This window comes from Sarcophilus harrisii, chromosome 2 (genome assembly GCF_902635505.1).
Source record: "Sarcophilus harrisii chromosome 2, mSarHar1.11, whole genome shotgun sequence".
In the NCBI taxonomy this organism is placed as follows: domain Eukaryota; kingdom Metazoa; phylum Chordata; class Mammalia; order Dasyuromorphia; family Dasyuridae; genus Sarcophilus; species Sarcophilus harrisii.
The window spans coordinates 279,780,693-279,796,941 of NC_045427.1; the positions used below are offsets into that span (position 1 = coordinate 279,780,693).

General features: G+C 33.7%; 1 protein-coding gene across 4 annotated transcripts in view; it reads left to right on the plus strand.

The window, feature by feature from the left end:
- STXBP6 (syntaxin binding protein 6) overlaps positions 1 to 16,249 on the plus strand; it is a 331,516-nt gene that overhangs the window by 252,381 nt on the left and 62,886 nt on the right. For all 4 annotated transcript variants that reach the window (XM_023501242.2, XM_023501236.2, XM_003756129.4 and 1 more), the window contains 2 exons: positions 11,010 to 11,140; positions 12,458 to 12,623. In XM_023501242.2, the coding sequence (XP_023357010.1) occupies positions 11,010 to 11,140; positions 12,458 to 12,623 (297 nt within the window). The remainder of the gene's footprint in view (positions 1 to 11,009; positions 11,141 to 12,457; positions 12,624 to 16,249) is intronic.

Genomic DNA, 16,249 nt, shown 5'->3' on the forward strand with positions numbered 1-16,249 from the left:
AGTTTTACTTCAGTAATCACTCCAAATGCAGCCTGGTGTTAAAGCCAAATCCTTTATTGTCTCCTTCAAAGTCTTGCCTCTTTTCCTGGGGCCCAGTTAGCTTTCTTAGAGGCCTATCTCTCTCCTTGGTTCCAAGAGCTCCTGTCACTAGTCCTTTGCTTCTGCCAGCTTCTGCCTCTAGCTTTCTCCAAATATTTCTGAATCCAAAGGTTTGTGCTTCAGCCTCCAGCCAGCACAAAGGTGGCAGATGGTATGAATCTGCCTCAGAAAGCTTCTAGTGCGCTTGTCCTTTCTGGCCCTGACAGCTCCTCCTTATATGTTCTAAACCTAGTATACACCAATCATTATATCACTAGGAAACCATTATTTGTTGTAGGATTAAATAATGCTAAACTAGATTTAACCACTGTCTCCTCAATTCCATTTACTTAGAACCTTGTAAGAATCCTAACAAAAAAGATCTTCCCTACGCAGAAAGCTTTCAGACTTTTTAACAGTAGGAACATTTTTGTTGTTCAGTTTGGTAAATCATTTGTGCTTTGGTAGGATAGTGGCTGATTTACTTTTAAGATCATTATCTCTTGTATGTGCCATAAAATTGGAAAGATTTTTAACTCATCCTGAAAAAGCATTAAGTAAATATCAGCTCCAAATCATTGTTTCCTATTTTTGGCATATTCACCCGCTTCCTCACAGCATCAACACTTCATGATGCCTACTTAATTCTGCATTTATTTCCTGAACCATATTTCAGAGGATATTTTCTTTGTGCTTTATGTGGGTCAACTACATGAGCAAAACTAATAAGATTCTAGATTTCAGAAATTTTTTCTTGTTTCAAGTTATAAAGCCTGAATACAGGAGCTCATGTTTAGTTATGGTTTCCTTCACCTGCTCAATTCTTAAAGTTATATTTTATAATGACTAGCCAGAACTCAGACTTCTATGCCCAAGTTTCCCCCAACTGAAGTACCTCCTTCCATTTGACCCTCCTTGAGTAAAGCAAAACCTTTCTCATCCTGAATAATGTTGTCTTGTAAATTAAAACCCAAGAAAAGATAATGACAGAGATGAAACAGTGAAAGGGAAGTAGATGACATAATCATGCACCAAGAACAAGTATATTAACAGAAGAAAGGTGAAAAATAGTAACTGTTAGGGTAATTAAGTATTGGAAGACTTCTGAACTTTTAAAAGACAGACTGATAAGGACTGAAAAAGTTAGAGGGCTCAGTTCTTTCAGAGTTCAGTGGTCAGCCTAGGTTTAGAGATTGGTGAAAATGAAAGCCTTATGACTAAGAGCAAAAATACATGGAGAGTTGGTTTAGGAGGAGTAGTTGATCCCAGAAAGCTGACTAATGCTTGGGGTTGAATCCACTGTACAAATGATTTTATTTTTATTTTTATTATATATACATTTATTAGGAAAGACCTAGAAATAAAAGTGAGTATTCATTAATTAGGGCATGGCTAAACATATTTTGGTATATAAATGTAGGAAAGATTATTAGTCTATAAAAAATGAAAAATATGAAGAATTCAGAGAAACTTGGGAAGATTTCTCTCAATAAATAATAAAGTAAACAGAACAAGGAAAAAAAACCCATAACAATATAAGTGAAAAGAGAGTAAAATGAAGTAAATACTATAATTATAATGATCAACTTGTCCCTAGAGAGAAAAATTAGAGAAATATATCTCTCATTCTGTTAAGAGTCAGAACTCTGTGCAGAATGTTGTCTACTAGTTGTGTGTGTGTATATGCGTGTATGTGTGTGTGTTTAAGTTAATGTATTTAGTATTTTATTTTTCCCAGTAATGTGCAAAAATGATTATAGTGTTTTTTAAATTCTCTTCCTCCTTTCCCTTCTTGAAAAAAGCAAGCTAATATAGATAATATATGTATAATCATGAAAAAAACATTTCCATATTTGTGATATTCTAAAGAAAACATTAACCCCCCCCAAAAAAAAACCTAAGAAGAAAAAAGTATACCTTGATCTGAATGTGTGTATATATATGTAAGCATATATGTTTATATATACATGTGTGTATTTTTATATGGTTGGAAAATGATGCCAGGAATAATGATATTGAAATGGGGAAATATTACTCTAAAAACATTGGACCTTGATATGGAAAACCTGCCTTATAAACACATTGTGCATATACCTTATTTTGTTTCTCTGCATGCCATTCAAATAACTGATGTTTCTGCCTTTCAGTCATTGTCATTCTTGCTACCAATTCTGCATCTCTGGCTTTCTGGGCTTATCATTGTCTTGGTGAAATTCAAATTTTTATGACTGACTCAGGATTATAATAATGAACAATTTTGTCATTGGATTAAAGTACTGTTTGGCCACCAATCCTGTGAATGTCCCAGGAGTTTCTTGTCCTCATGAAACATGCTGTCTCAGTAGATAACTCCCTAAACAGAACCCTCAAAACAAATTTGTCACATTGTATGGGAAGATATGATGCCATTGATACAGTAATGAAGAAGTTAAGTATTTCATGAGGTTTTTTGAGGTTTTGTTTATAAATGATACAGTGGACATAGCATAGGATTTAGGGTCCCAGGACCTGTGTTCAAATCTTAGTTTTGTATATTTTTTGTATTCTTAAGTTTCTCAGGCTATAAAAAGGGGGAAGAGGGCAGTGCTGAACTAGATGGATCTCTAAAACTTCTTCTAATTTAAATCTATAACACACCAGAATTAAATAATTAAAGTGATTATTTCTTAACTATAGCCATGAACTTTTCCATAATGGCTCCATGGCATAATAAGTAGTTCTGCAGTCAGGAAAATTAGCTTGGCGTCCTTTTATCTTTAAACTACTTTGGGTAAGACAATCCCATGTTTGGAGCAGCTCTTTTGCGGATCCATGATGTCATCAACACTGACAATTTTCATTTTTTTTTGTAAGAATTTTTGCTATAAACTCTATATCCTAACATATTAAAGGGTCTTACTCTTATTTTTCTTAAATATATATTTGGAAGTATAATTGGGGTATTTAGGCTGAACACCTATTATCCCTCATTCTAGCTATATAAATAACCCACCTTTTCTCTGGTCATGATTTATGTCTAGGATCATGTTTTGTGTGTTACTATCCTAATGAATATACATTAACCAGTTTATACCTATCATGTGTCTTAGGGTGGTGCTCTTGGGGTTACTTGCTACTTTGAGTCTTCTGAGGTTGTGATATTCCATGATTCACATCCATATAGCAAGATGGAAAAATATTATTTTTCCTTAAGATGGACTTTTCTGTAGTAAGAAATGTGGAACCATTGAAAGTGATATCTAATTTGTCAAATATGATTGAATCTGAACTCCTTCAACTCTGTTATGGACTCAGTTCATTGTAGATCTCTAGTATCTGATCAAGAAATATATGCAGATAAACTTAGAGGGCTACCCATCCAAATACCTTTCCTGATATGTATAGCATGCATATTTCATGCATTATATTTCTAGCATTAATATTAAATCTCTTTCAAATGACTATGTATTAATATTTGTCAGTAGTGAAATCTTGTGTAATTTTTAATACATACTTGCTAAGAAAATTCTTTATTTGGGAAGAAGCTCATAGAAGCATAGTGTTTGACATTAAAACAACATACATACATACATTATTCCAAATCATTATATAAAAAAGTATCAATAACCTATAACTCATACCATATATTAAAATATTGTATGATTTCATTTTAAGGTTTACAAAATCCTTTATGTATGTTACCTTATTTAACTCTCACAACAGTCCTGTGAAGTAGGTAGGTGCTATTGTTTATCCCCATTTTAGAGATGAGGAAATTTAATCCAAGAGAAGTAAAATGATCTTTCAGAGTCATTTAGCTAGTAGGTATTGAAGCAGGATTTGCATTCAGTTCTTAGCGACTCCAAATTCAACACTATTGGGTATAGCAGGGGGATGTCTGAATAGTAAAAGCAACAGCAGTCAGTTAAGTTAACAGGTTTGAGTCTTGGTTCTAGCAAATCATAAACTTCTTAAACTTCTTTATACTTATATGTCAAATGACATAACATTATAGATTAAGCTACTTTAGCAATGGGAGATGGACCTATGATTTTACGGATATAGGGAACTATTACATTTAGATGAATAAAAAATCCTTGTTTGTTCTTTCAAGGAAGTCAGTGTTGCATATTGCATCACAGGCCCAAAATTAACCTGTTTGTATGTGAATAAGGAATCAAAGTTAAATGCAAAATAAATAATCATTTGTCCCTCTATCCTTGAATAATCTAATCTCTCAGAGGCACAGGAAGGTGAAGATTACAAAATGGAGAAGAAAATCAATAATATGTTGGTCTGTACTCATGGAAATACACTCCCTGAAGGCTTAGGGTTATCCACAAGAGATGAGAGTTAACAAAGAACAAGATTAAGTTTGTGCTGTGTTTTCCACACCAGAATATTAATCTTCATCCCCATCCTCTAGGCTCATTATGAGTCTCTTTATTCTGACAGATGATGGCAATAGATCCTATCACTTTGTGCTGTGGTGTTAAGAGAGATGAGTAGAAACTGTTCCTGGCATCATTTTGGACAGACATTCTGATTGGCCTTTAGCACAGGTGTTTGAGGAGTGTTCAAATGGAGATAAAATGAAGTAATTTCTTTAGATTTTCTCTGACTCTATATGCTTTTAGTGATAGGCAACAAGGGAATTCAATGAAATGAAGATTTAAAAATATTTTTTAATAAAAATCAAAACAGGAAACTCCTGTTTATACAAAACAATTGAAGAATAGAACCTTCCAATTTGCAGGAGTCCTCAAACTTTTTAAATAGAGGGCCAGTTCACTGTCCCTCAGACTGTTGGAGGGCCGGACTATTGTAAAAACAAAAACTTTGTTTTGTGGGCCTTTAAATAAAGAAACTTCATAGCCCTGGGTGAGGAGGATAATCATCCTCAGCTACTGCATCTGGCCCGTGGGCCAAAGTTTGAGGACCCCTGCTAGGGTTTCTACATACTATACATGCAATGCTATTTTTCAAAACATTAGAATATAATAATATTGAAATATCTCTAATGATGAATAATTTTATTAGTATTGCTTTTCCTTTCATCTACACATGTCATCATTTATCCATATTTAAGCAGATAGTATCATGAGTAAGTGTTTTCAAATCATTTGTTACGTGGTGATCAATTTTGTGGTAAAAATGTTTAACAAATTTAGCTAGATTGATTCTCAGATAATAGATGTTCCTGACAATATCTACAATTTGATAGCTAGTGTCTCTAAAGTTCATTGGTGGCCTGAGGATGATAACTTAAAAGTTATGATAATTCAAGCCAAGCATAAAAACTTATACTAAAAGCTTATACTAAACTTGAGATTACTTCTATAAGAAAAAAAGAAAGAAAGAATCCCTCCTGTTTCTCCCCCCACACCACCTGTCTTTATTTGTGAAGTTGCATGCTGGAAATTGGAGCTAGTATGCAGTTTGTCCTGCTCTAATTGTGTTTTAAATGGAGTCACTAGTTCCATATTTATGAAACCCACCATCAATGAGTCGGCATTTATATGTTACTACAACCCACCATCAATAAATCAGCATTTATATGTTACTACCACCTATCAAATATTATGCTAGGTACAAGGGTTTCAGAATCTAAAGCATGAAAGTATTACTTTTTGAGAAGTTTATATTCTAACCAGAGACAGCAGGGAGTATCTACAGAATAAATATAAACTTTTATTGTTTTTCATTTGTTTGAGTTACTTCTCACTCTTTGTGGTCCCATTTTGGGTTTTTTTTTTTTTTTGGCAAAGGTACTGGAGTGGTTTGCTATTTCCATCTCCAGCTCTTTTTACAGATGAAAAAAACCGAGGCAAGTAGAGTTAAGTGACTTACCCAGCTAGTAGGTATCTGAGATCAAATTTGAACTCACATCCTTCTGACTGACTCCAGATTCTTCTTCCTACCTCCTTTAAAGAGTATAAATATAAAACCATTATGCATGTATGTGTATACACACACACACACACACACACATGTATATAATTAGCCATGTAAATTCTATGGATTGAATATCCAAAAGACTATCTTAATCCCTAAAAACAATATTCCCCAAGTATAGGTAATATTCCTATAATATGATCTAGATCATTTGGAAAGGCAGGAAAGATTTATTGCTATATAGGCAGGTTTCTTGTTTAAACATCCTGATTTTAGGGAAATCCAGACAGACCAATGTGATTTTTTTTCTTTTGAAAAAACGTACATTGGATTCTTCTCCATTAAACATTTAATCAGTAATCATCTTTCCACTTTATCTAGTTCTTTACATATAGTAAATAATTAGTCATCTAAAAAAACCTGAGTAAGTCTAATTTATGAAGAATAATCTCTGTATAAGTCATAGACAAAGAAAAAAAAAGTTAAATTGTAGAATCTTAAGACTTAGAATTCGAAGAGTCTGGCAGATTCTTTTTTTTCTTTTTTTTTTTTTTTAAATTTAGACAGTAAAGTCTTTGTTTTTAAATGTATTTGTGTATATATATAGTGTTTATGATAATTTTTAATGCACCTGTTTCCAAACAGAAAATGGAATGTAATACATAATAACAATAAACAAAAATTAAACCAAACTGGGCTCTCTGCCCAGAAAAACTAGCCAAAGTCTCAAAACATGGCCAAAAACAAAAAGCTGGTGAAAAGAAGCTAAAATCAGAATATTGGATCTGAGGTGGGAGCGTAGGAGATGGGTGTGAAGTTTAGAAACATCTTTTCTAACCCCTTCCTTTTCTAAAAGAAAATCAAGAAGATGAGGCTCAAACAGGTGATTTTATCTTCTAACTCTTAATCCCCTTACACCCCAAAAAAGAAATTAGTAAGCATGGTTCTAGCAAGGTTCTAGCATGGTTCAACATTTGTTGTTGTAATTTTTAAAAAGCCAGATCTCAAAAATGAAGGCTACCAACCTAAGTAATTTTCATATTATTAGAAGAGGTGACATATGGAAAGGAGATTTTAAGTTTTTTTTCTGCTTATCCTTGGAGGCAAAAACTAAAAAGCAAAAAGCCAGAGTTGTAGAGAGGCATATTTTGGACACATGGAGATTTATATGGCGGTAATCTACAACAGTAAAACACAATTTGAATTTTCCAGAGTAGAATCAACTGCCTCTGAGGTATATAGTAGATATCCAGAAGCCTTCCCCTTAGGGTAGACAATTTCAAACACCTTACAGAACAGAGATTTTTAATTCAAGGTGCTGGTGGACTAGCTGGTGAATGATTGAGATTCTGTATATAAGTATCTCTCTGGAGGCATCTCATTGCTCATTATAGCCTAATTTTGCACTATCTTTATGAGTTTTTTATAATACATTTGAATTACATGGAAAGAAATGGACCCAAAGGATTTTAAATGAAGGCAACCTTAAATGAAGGTAGAAGAAAAGGCTTTTTATGTTTCCCTGAAATGCCTAAAGACCATATGATTTACATAAACAAACAAGGAAATCCTCTGTGTTTAGGGGTGTGTATCTAATACAGGAAGCTATGTTTTCCTGTTATTGAAAGTTTCCTTTAATCTTTTAGGCACATTTTAGGATCTGCATGTGTTCAAGGTGTGTTGTTTCCTTTAGTCTTAAAACAGCAGTAGTTTTCTAATTGTGCCTCTCTATCTGATGTGATCCTTTTTCCCGCTCCATAGAATGTGCAAATAATAAATTTAAAATGAATGGACCTTACCCTGAATTTGGTTAAGGGAATGGCTGTACCATATGGATGGTTTAAATAAGTTTACACCTACATCTATACTTTAGCCATTTTTATGAGATTATAAAGTAACTGAAGGCTATGGGTTTTATGAAAAGACTAAATATTGTTAATCAGCAAGTTTTTATTAACATCTACTATATGCTTTTTATATACTGGGGAATAGAAATGGCAAAAGTGAAACTATTGTCTTTGGGGACATTACATACTTTTCTACCACAATGTACAAGTTTATGAAGAAAAGTAAAATTGGAATTCATGTTGGTCAGGCAGAATCAGGGGATGATTAGCCAAGTATTTCCTCAATAAAGAAATAAAAGGCAATCAGATTATTAGGCTAAGTGCAAGATAAAAATGTTCCATTGATATATGGGGGAATTCCTTTGCCTGAAAAGAATAATCTCTAAACCCATGGTTCCCTTCAGACATAGCCACTGGCATAAATTTTAGCTATAATAGTCTTTGGTGGTTTTCAAGGAGTCAAACTTTATTGTGTGTATTGAGTCATACATGTGTAATAGAGAGTTGTTTTTTTTTTCAGTACTTGCAGACACCATGATTAGTTTTAAGTCTGTCATGAAACTGTTTCATTGAATAGGAATTGTAATTGCCTTTGGTAAATAATTATCTATGATGCAGATTGTAGTCTAAGTTTTGTTATTCAGTCATTTTCAATCATGTTTGACTCATAGTGACCCCATTTGACATTTTCTTGGCAGTAATACTGAAGTAGTTAGCAATTTTTTGCTCCAGCTCATTTTACAAATGAGGAAATTGAGGCAAACCAGGTTAAATTACTTGTCCAGGGTTACATAGCAAGTAGTATCTGAGGTCAAATTTAAACTCAGGAAGAAGAATCTTCTGCGGGGTGGGGGAGGAAACTGTATTAGCCTATTTAAGTCTTCCTTGTAGCCAGATTATAAATTCTTTTACTGTTCTCGGAACTTTGATGACATTGAATAAGCCACCCCTAAAATCTAATTACTTGAAAAACTGGTTCTTTTTTCTCCTTTTATATATCTCACCCTGCATTCATTTATTTTTCCTAAGTCCTGCTCCTTGTTTCTGAACTGTGCTGAAACTACAGAGGACAGAGTATCATACTGTAGACAGCTTCGCAATTTTGTGATTTCAAAATATAATTTAGTTGGGGAAACACTCTAGGCTGTTTAATTTAATGGGTTAAATGTTCCCCAATATTCCCAAATAAAATCTCTTTCTTTAAGGACAATCTGAAGTGGACTTCTCTAATTACAAAACTTATAATAGCAAGTCATTTAACCTTGTCTGTTTCCCCTTCTGTAATATGAGTTGGAATGATCTCATCAATTTGAATATTTTTTTTGATAATAGTAGATCATACTCCATCCATATCTTCTCATCCTTGGTGACTCTTGTCCTTGGCTTCCCATTAATAACTTTTCAAGAGATCAACCTGATGTGCTGGAGACCTGCCCTGGGTCTCCTGATATTGTCTACATGATTACCAGGGGAATATATCATTAATATATGTATCCTTGAATCAAAAGAAATAGAACAGAAGACCTTTTAACCATAAAAATGTAGAGTGCCATAATGAATTGTGAGATAGCCTCAAATGCGTGCCTCTGATATATACATATTGTCTGTGGAACTCTAGGCAAATTATTTAGCCTTTCAATTCTCTAGGTGACTTCTTAAGACTATGTATGAGTTGCACAGAAGATGTAGACCTGCATTGGTAGATACTGTTTTCTCACAAGGGAGGAATACCAATGAAATAAGCACGCATGTATGTATTTGTCATACATGATCTACATATAACATATATATGTATATAAATATATGTGTATAAACAATACACATAAATATATGCATGCAAACAATACATATATAAAATATGTGTGTAAAAATACACACATAAGTTGAGTGTGCATATATACATGAGTGCTTTGCACATATACATACTTTTCAACTTGCTTTTTTAAAAAAATTGCTATCTTTTTAATTTAAAAAAAGGAAAAATAATTAGCTGAACTTTTTGCTCCATATCACTTCATTCTCACAATATTATGTAGGTTATAACATGGACTCTTACCTCTTTTATATAGAAAAGCTAATTGAGATCCAAGATCATGTATGTTAGAGATGAGATATAAACTTAGGTTTTCATGACTAAGTTCAACACCATCCATTTTGCCACACTGCTTCTCTAAAAAGGGAGAGGGGTAGCTCTCATATATCATTTTTGAGATGTGATACTGTCCAATATAAAGTTAGAAATAACAAGAAAATGAAAAGATCAAGAAGGTAGAGGAAGATAATGGCATACTCATAATGAAGAAGCCAAGTAGCTTTGCAGATTCTTTTAAATTTTATTTTCACAATATAATGGTTTTTGTTATAATGATCTGTGGTATGGTATAAAATTGTGAGAACTGCAGATAAAATTCACATTAAGTTTAAACACAAGAATTCATTTGAAAATTAAATATATGTATATTTTTTATTGTTTTCCATTTGCTTTTTTCAGGTCACTAGCTATTCATTACTCAAGTAAATCCCTAAAGTCCTTTCAGATCCCCTGACTATTCTTTGAGATCATTGAGAGTTGACTGAGCTTCATTACAGGATATATTCTCAATTCTTAAATGAAACTTTCCATCTGCCACACCAAATTTGGTCTCATCGGAGTTTTGCCTAGTTTTTTGCAGTTTAACCTTTATATTCTGTGGGGGTACTTTATTGTTAGTCTCTAGCCTATTCTGTTCACTTTAGTCATGTTAAAATTCCAGGAATACCTGGGTCATTGTATTGCCACTGCTGAAGACTGTACTGTAATACAAACTGGTTGCTAATTCCAAAATCTGGGCTACCCCCACGCAACCTACCCATGCAATTTTCCCTTAACACTTAGCTCAGCCTTGCTTATTGATTTATCCTGACCCTGATCAATCGTTCACTTCTGCCTGCCTTCTACATGGACCACAGCTTTTTATAGTTTTGCTTTTATAGGCATGTTGTTTTATCTTTGTCATGTTGCATGTGTATATTTTATCTCTCACTCTATACTGTTAAGTTCTTACAGGTTCCAGAACCATACCTTTTTTTTTTTTCCTTCTTTTCCTCATCCCTTAATAACTAGCACAATACTACATGTACTGTAGGTATCTGTTAAATGCTTCTTTTTGGAGTGAATGAAGAGAAACACTAACCAGATATGGTCTTTTTTGTTTGTATTTTTTCCTGCAGTGACAAACAAAAAGCCCACACAGGCATCTATCACAAAGGTCAAACAATTTGAAGGCTCCACATCTTTTGTACGAAGGTCTCAGTGGATGCTTGATCAGCTTCGTCAGGTTAATGGTATTGATCCTAACCGGGTGAGTGAAATGTTCAATGCTGAATAAAGGAATTATATTCAGAAAGTGATTTTTAAACATTTTTTTCTATTCTCTGCCTTTTATTAGCAAGGCCTTTTTCATTATTTCATTTTTTTCGCAAAATTTTTTCTGGTCACAGCTCTTCTCATCCCAAGAAATCTGAAGTTTTTCATCTTTTATGTAACTGGGAACTAACTGGGGTCCCATTTGGAGGAGAAATGTTGCCTTTGGTAGTGCAGGTAATCATGGTCATGGCTGGTAACCCACTGCCAGCCCAGAAAGCATTAAATATATGCCAGCAGGGGAAATGCTATGTTTGCCTAAGAAAATTACAAAAATTCCAAGATTTGTTTGAGATTCTGTATTATGACTTATTTAGGTTTAAAATGTCAAGGTTTTTATAATAGAGTTATGCAACCGGAAGTATCCAATCTTTTCTCTGGAAGGAAGAAAGAAAATAGCTGATGATGATGCATGATAATATAGGTGATATTCATGTCATGTATTGGCATGGCAGGAAAGAAGAGGTGATAGAAGGTTAGGTGCAGGATTAATAAAATGGGATACAGAGAATTCCTTTTCTGGAGTAAAAAATACTACAAATCCCACATTCCAAAAAAACCTGAATTAGCTCTTAGTCAAGTATAGTTTTAGGACTAGAGATGGAAGTAGAAGAGATCTTTGCCACCTCCTCAAGTTCAATCTCCTCCTTTTACAGATGAGTAAACTGAGACTTAGGGTTGTCTGAGATGCGATTTAAGCCTAGACTTTCCTGGATCACATACTAATATTCTATCCATTATTTTAAGCTTCCTTTCTTTGATGATATCTGATCTCCAAGAATATCCACAATCCCTATGAATTTGGTGGTGATGATATTTGATGGTAATGATAGTGATGAAGATAATAATAATAGTCTACATGTACACACACACACACACACACACACACACACATATTTTAAGTTTTGCAAGGTTCTCTACAAATATTCTTATTTAATCATTATAATATTGTATTTTTTCCTATTTTACAGATGAGACTGAGGCTGAAAGATATTGAGTAATTTGCTCAAGGTCTCAGCTAATAAACAATTGAAAGAAGATTTAAACACATTTCTTGCTGAGTCCAAGTCTTAACATTCTACCCATTGCACCAGCTAGCTAGCATTCCATGTACTTTTCATGTTAATAGTACCTAGTGATTAGTACTAAATTCTCAGAAAACAAACTGATCCTTTACAGTTTTAGAAAGCAATGATTTGACAATAGTTATTTTTAAGAGATAATAAATGCTAGTTTTCTGGTGTTTCTTCTCCAGGATTCTGCAGAATTTGATTTGCTATTTGAAAATGCTTTTGACCAGTGGGTGGCTAGCACAGCTTCGGAAAAATGCACCTTTTTCCAGATTCTCCATCATACTTGTCAGCGGTACCTCACAGACAAGAAGCCAGAATTTATTAATTGTCAGTCCAAGATTATGGGAGGTGAGTGGAAGAGAGGTCTACTGATCACTTTGTTGTCTTAGATTTCCTCTTATTGATGACTTGGCCATTTGGTTGAAACATTTGCTGTCAGGTAGTAGTATGACTAGATAAAAGAAAAGTTATCTGGGGATGTAGCATAAGAAAAATGTATTGGGGGAGGGAGGACTGTCCATCTTCTGATTAAATGTAATGGACTGAAACTGAGTTGGTGCACTGCCCTCTGAGCACTTAAGGCTAATTACCAATTGGACAATACTCTATTAGCATATACTTGGAGAAAAAATGGCCCTGCCCACTACTCTGTGCAGGTCTGATCTGTTTGGAGTATAAAAAGATTCTGGCTGGATTTAGAGGGTGGGATAGGACAAGAGCAAGGTGGCTCTTAGTAGGGGAAGAAAGAGGACATTCCTATGTCTACTAGCTCTCCTCTCCCTTCGAAAAAGAATAAAAATCAAGGACTTTAGTTTATCCTGACTCTGGCTGATTTTAAAGTATCCAGGGTACTAACGTGGTCTTTACAATTAAATCTTAATATCTTGGTGTTTTTTTTTCCCCTAATCTGATAGTTCTTAGGAGAATAAATTACTTGAAGTAACTTAGTCTGTGCTGCTTTCCTATAAGATTTTTCTAACCCACCTTTCCTATTTCTTTCTCCTAAATTTCACTATAGGAAACTGTCTAGTTTTTCTTATGCTTTTTTTACTTATTTTACATAATGATTTAAAATGTTAAAACCAAACATTCTATAGATAACATATAATATCCTTTTTATTCTAACATCACTCATATATCTAGCTACTCTAATAATTATCTGATTCCTTCTTTTCTTCAAGCTCCATAAATAGGATGTCTTATGTAAATCAGAGTTCCCTTTGTAGGGAAAATCATTAACATCGTCCACATACTTAAAACTCTGAGATAATAATAATATAATCATAATAGAAGTATACCTCTCTAGTAAGGCACAATAATGTTGTAGGCTCTGTCATATGATAGTATATGTTGGGGTGCTTCTAGACATAATAGCAATGGGGAACCTTCCTTCTTATTGTTTTTTTTTTTTTGTTTTTTTTTTTTTTAACTCACTGTGGCTGAGGTGGAAATAGCTGGAGCAGAGTCATCTCCAGTGAAAAATTTTGAGGAAAGAAAGATTATTGCTTATGATTATAAAGTAATTGTTAACAAAGCTATCAGAAAATAAAGAATGGTCTGCTCTAGGTGATAATGAGCTCCCTTTCCCTGGAGATGTCAAAGCAAAAGGTGGATATGGGCTTCTTAGAAATCACTATAATAAGGGATTCTTGTTTGCAGTATGAATTTGGAATAGTTGACTTTTGAGTCCTTCATATTCTATATTCCTGATATGTTCAGGAAACAACTTTTGAGTCTAGCCCATTTTCTTTTTATGGCTCTTATAGTTATATCAGCACTTTTCCATTCATAGAACACTTGGCTAACCTCTGAATTAGACAGTGCTAATATCATTATTCTTATTTTACAAAATAAAAAAGAAACTGGCAATTATAAAGTTAAAATTACTTGCTTCTGATTTTGTAGCTAATAACTGGCAGAGCCAGAACACAAACCCACTTTGCCTTTTGAGTTTAATCTACATATTCATACACTAGGATCATAGCGTTATTGGTCTAGAACTAGCAAGAACCATACAAGTTTTGTAATCCAAACTCTTCATTTTTAGGGTTGAGGTAATCGAGAAGTAGATAGGGCAAGGTTCTGCTGATTGTCAACAAAAAAACTGGCATTTGAACCATGATTTTGACTTCAAATCTATATTCTGTCTAGTAGATCACATCTGTCCCTTTAGGGACTTGTGACTGTATGACAAATATAAGATCACATTCAGAGTGCAAGAGCTGAGGGGGCTTTGTCTTTTTCAACATAATACCTCTTTGTTTTCTTTTTCATGTGATTTTAAATTGGAAACCAACCTTTGTCTACATTTATTTCTAGAACAAGCCCTCAATTGAAGATGACATTTAGAGACCAAGCATGTATACAGATCACTTGTTTAAGTGGTAGAAATCTTTTAAATGAATATGGGGCAGAGTCTGTTATTCATCTGAGCTGATATGTTTTAATACTTTGTATCCATTATCCAGTTGCATGCCCTATGGATAAAATATAAGTCTATTCATCTTCATTATCAACTCTACTAAAGTATATGTCACATCCCTCAGATAGGAAAATGTTAGTTAATGTCACCAGAACAGTGGGAGATTCTTCATAGAATGAAAGCCAAGTTTTCTATAATTTATCTCTTCAGCTCTAGATATGAAAGATGATGAGTTGTTCATACTTTCAACTTGCACATAATGAAAAATATTATATACTGTGGTTTTGATGTAAGAAAATATTGAAGACTATTCAAGAAATAAATAGAACATAATTTTTCAATTCATTGCCACTGATAAATATTTAAAGGAAATTGACCTATTTGACTTAAACCTAATGTAGAAGATCAGAAAAAGTTGTCAAGGTCAAGTAGTCACTTATTACTTTTATGACATTGGTCAAGTCAGCTAAGCTCTCTGGACCTTAGTTCCCTCATCTGTAAAATGCAGGTGTTAGACTGAATGACTTTTTAGGGTCCTTTCTACTATAAATACATAAATCTGTATTCATATTTGTAAAGTCTATTCAACGAATGTGGAAGATTCCCTGAATCACATGTTTTTTCCTTGTTCTCCACAAAAAAAAAGATGTTTGTCTATTTTCAATATAAAATCTGTCCATGTCTTTTATCATTCAGTTTCTTGCTCAGATATTTTCCTTCTTGATAATAAGTCCTGTCTCTGATTGTCATGCTGACAATTTCCTGATTAGGATAACAAATCATTCTGATCAGACAGCTCCATTACTGCAGAGTCACCATTGGAAATGTGGAATTGTAGACTTGGAATCTCTGAGAATTGCTCTTGGAGCAGGACTCACCTTATAGATTTCCATCTTTTCTAGTATGAATGCAGGATAGGACTAATAAGAGAAGATTTTCCCCTATTTCCCTGAACAGATGAGTAGTTTACTTCCTACCTTCTCTGTTACCTTTTTTAATCCTTTTTTCATATTTTTCATGCTATAACTTAGTAATTATGTTTCCCTATTCTTAGTAGGTGGCACAGTTTATATAATACCAGGCCTGGAGTCAGGAAAACTCATGTTCTAGATACATATTAGTTGTGTGATCCTGAGCAAATCACTTAACCCTGCTTGCCCCAACTTCAGAAAGAAATTGTAAGCAACCCTAATATCTTTGCCAAGAAAACTCCAAACAGGGTCATAAAGTGACCTTTTATGTTTGCTCAAGAATGCTCTGACTTTTTGAATCCCCTCAAATCTTTGTCACATTCTACTGCCTGTTGTTTTTGCAAATTATCATGCTATCCTAAGACGTATCATTTTTTTTATTCTTCTTTACTCTGATTCTTACCTCTTCCAACACATATATAGCAATAAATTGGCAGCCCTCCTATTCCAGATAATACACATCACATCTATAGGATGGAGTGAAGCTAAATGATGACACTCTGCTGCAGGGAAGAATAAGTAGTAAATTTCTAAATAAAATTTTGTTTATAGCTGTATTGTAGAACATCACCTGTTATCAA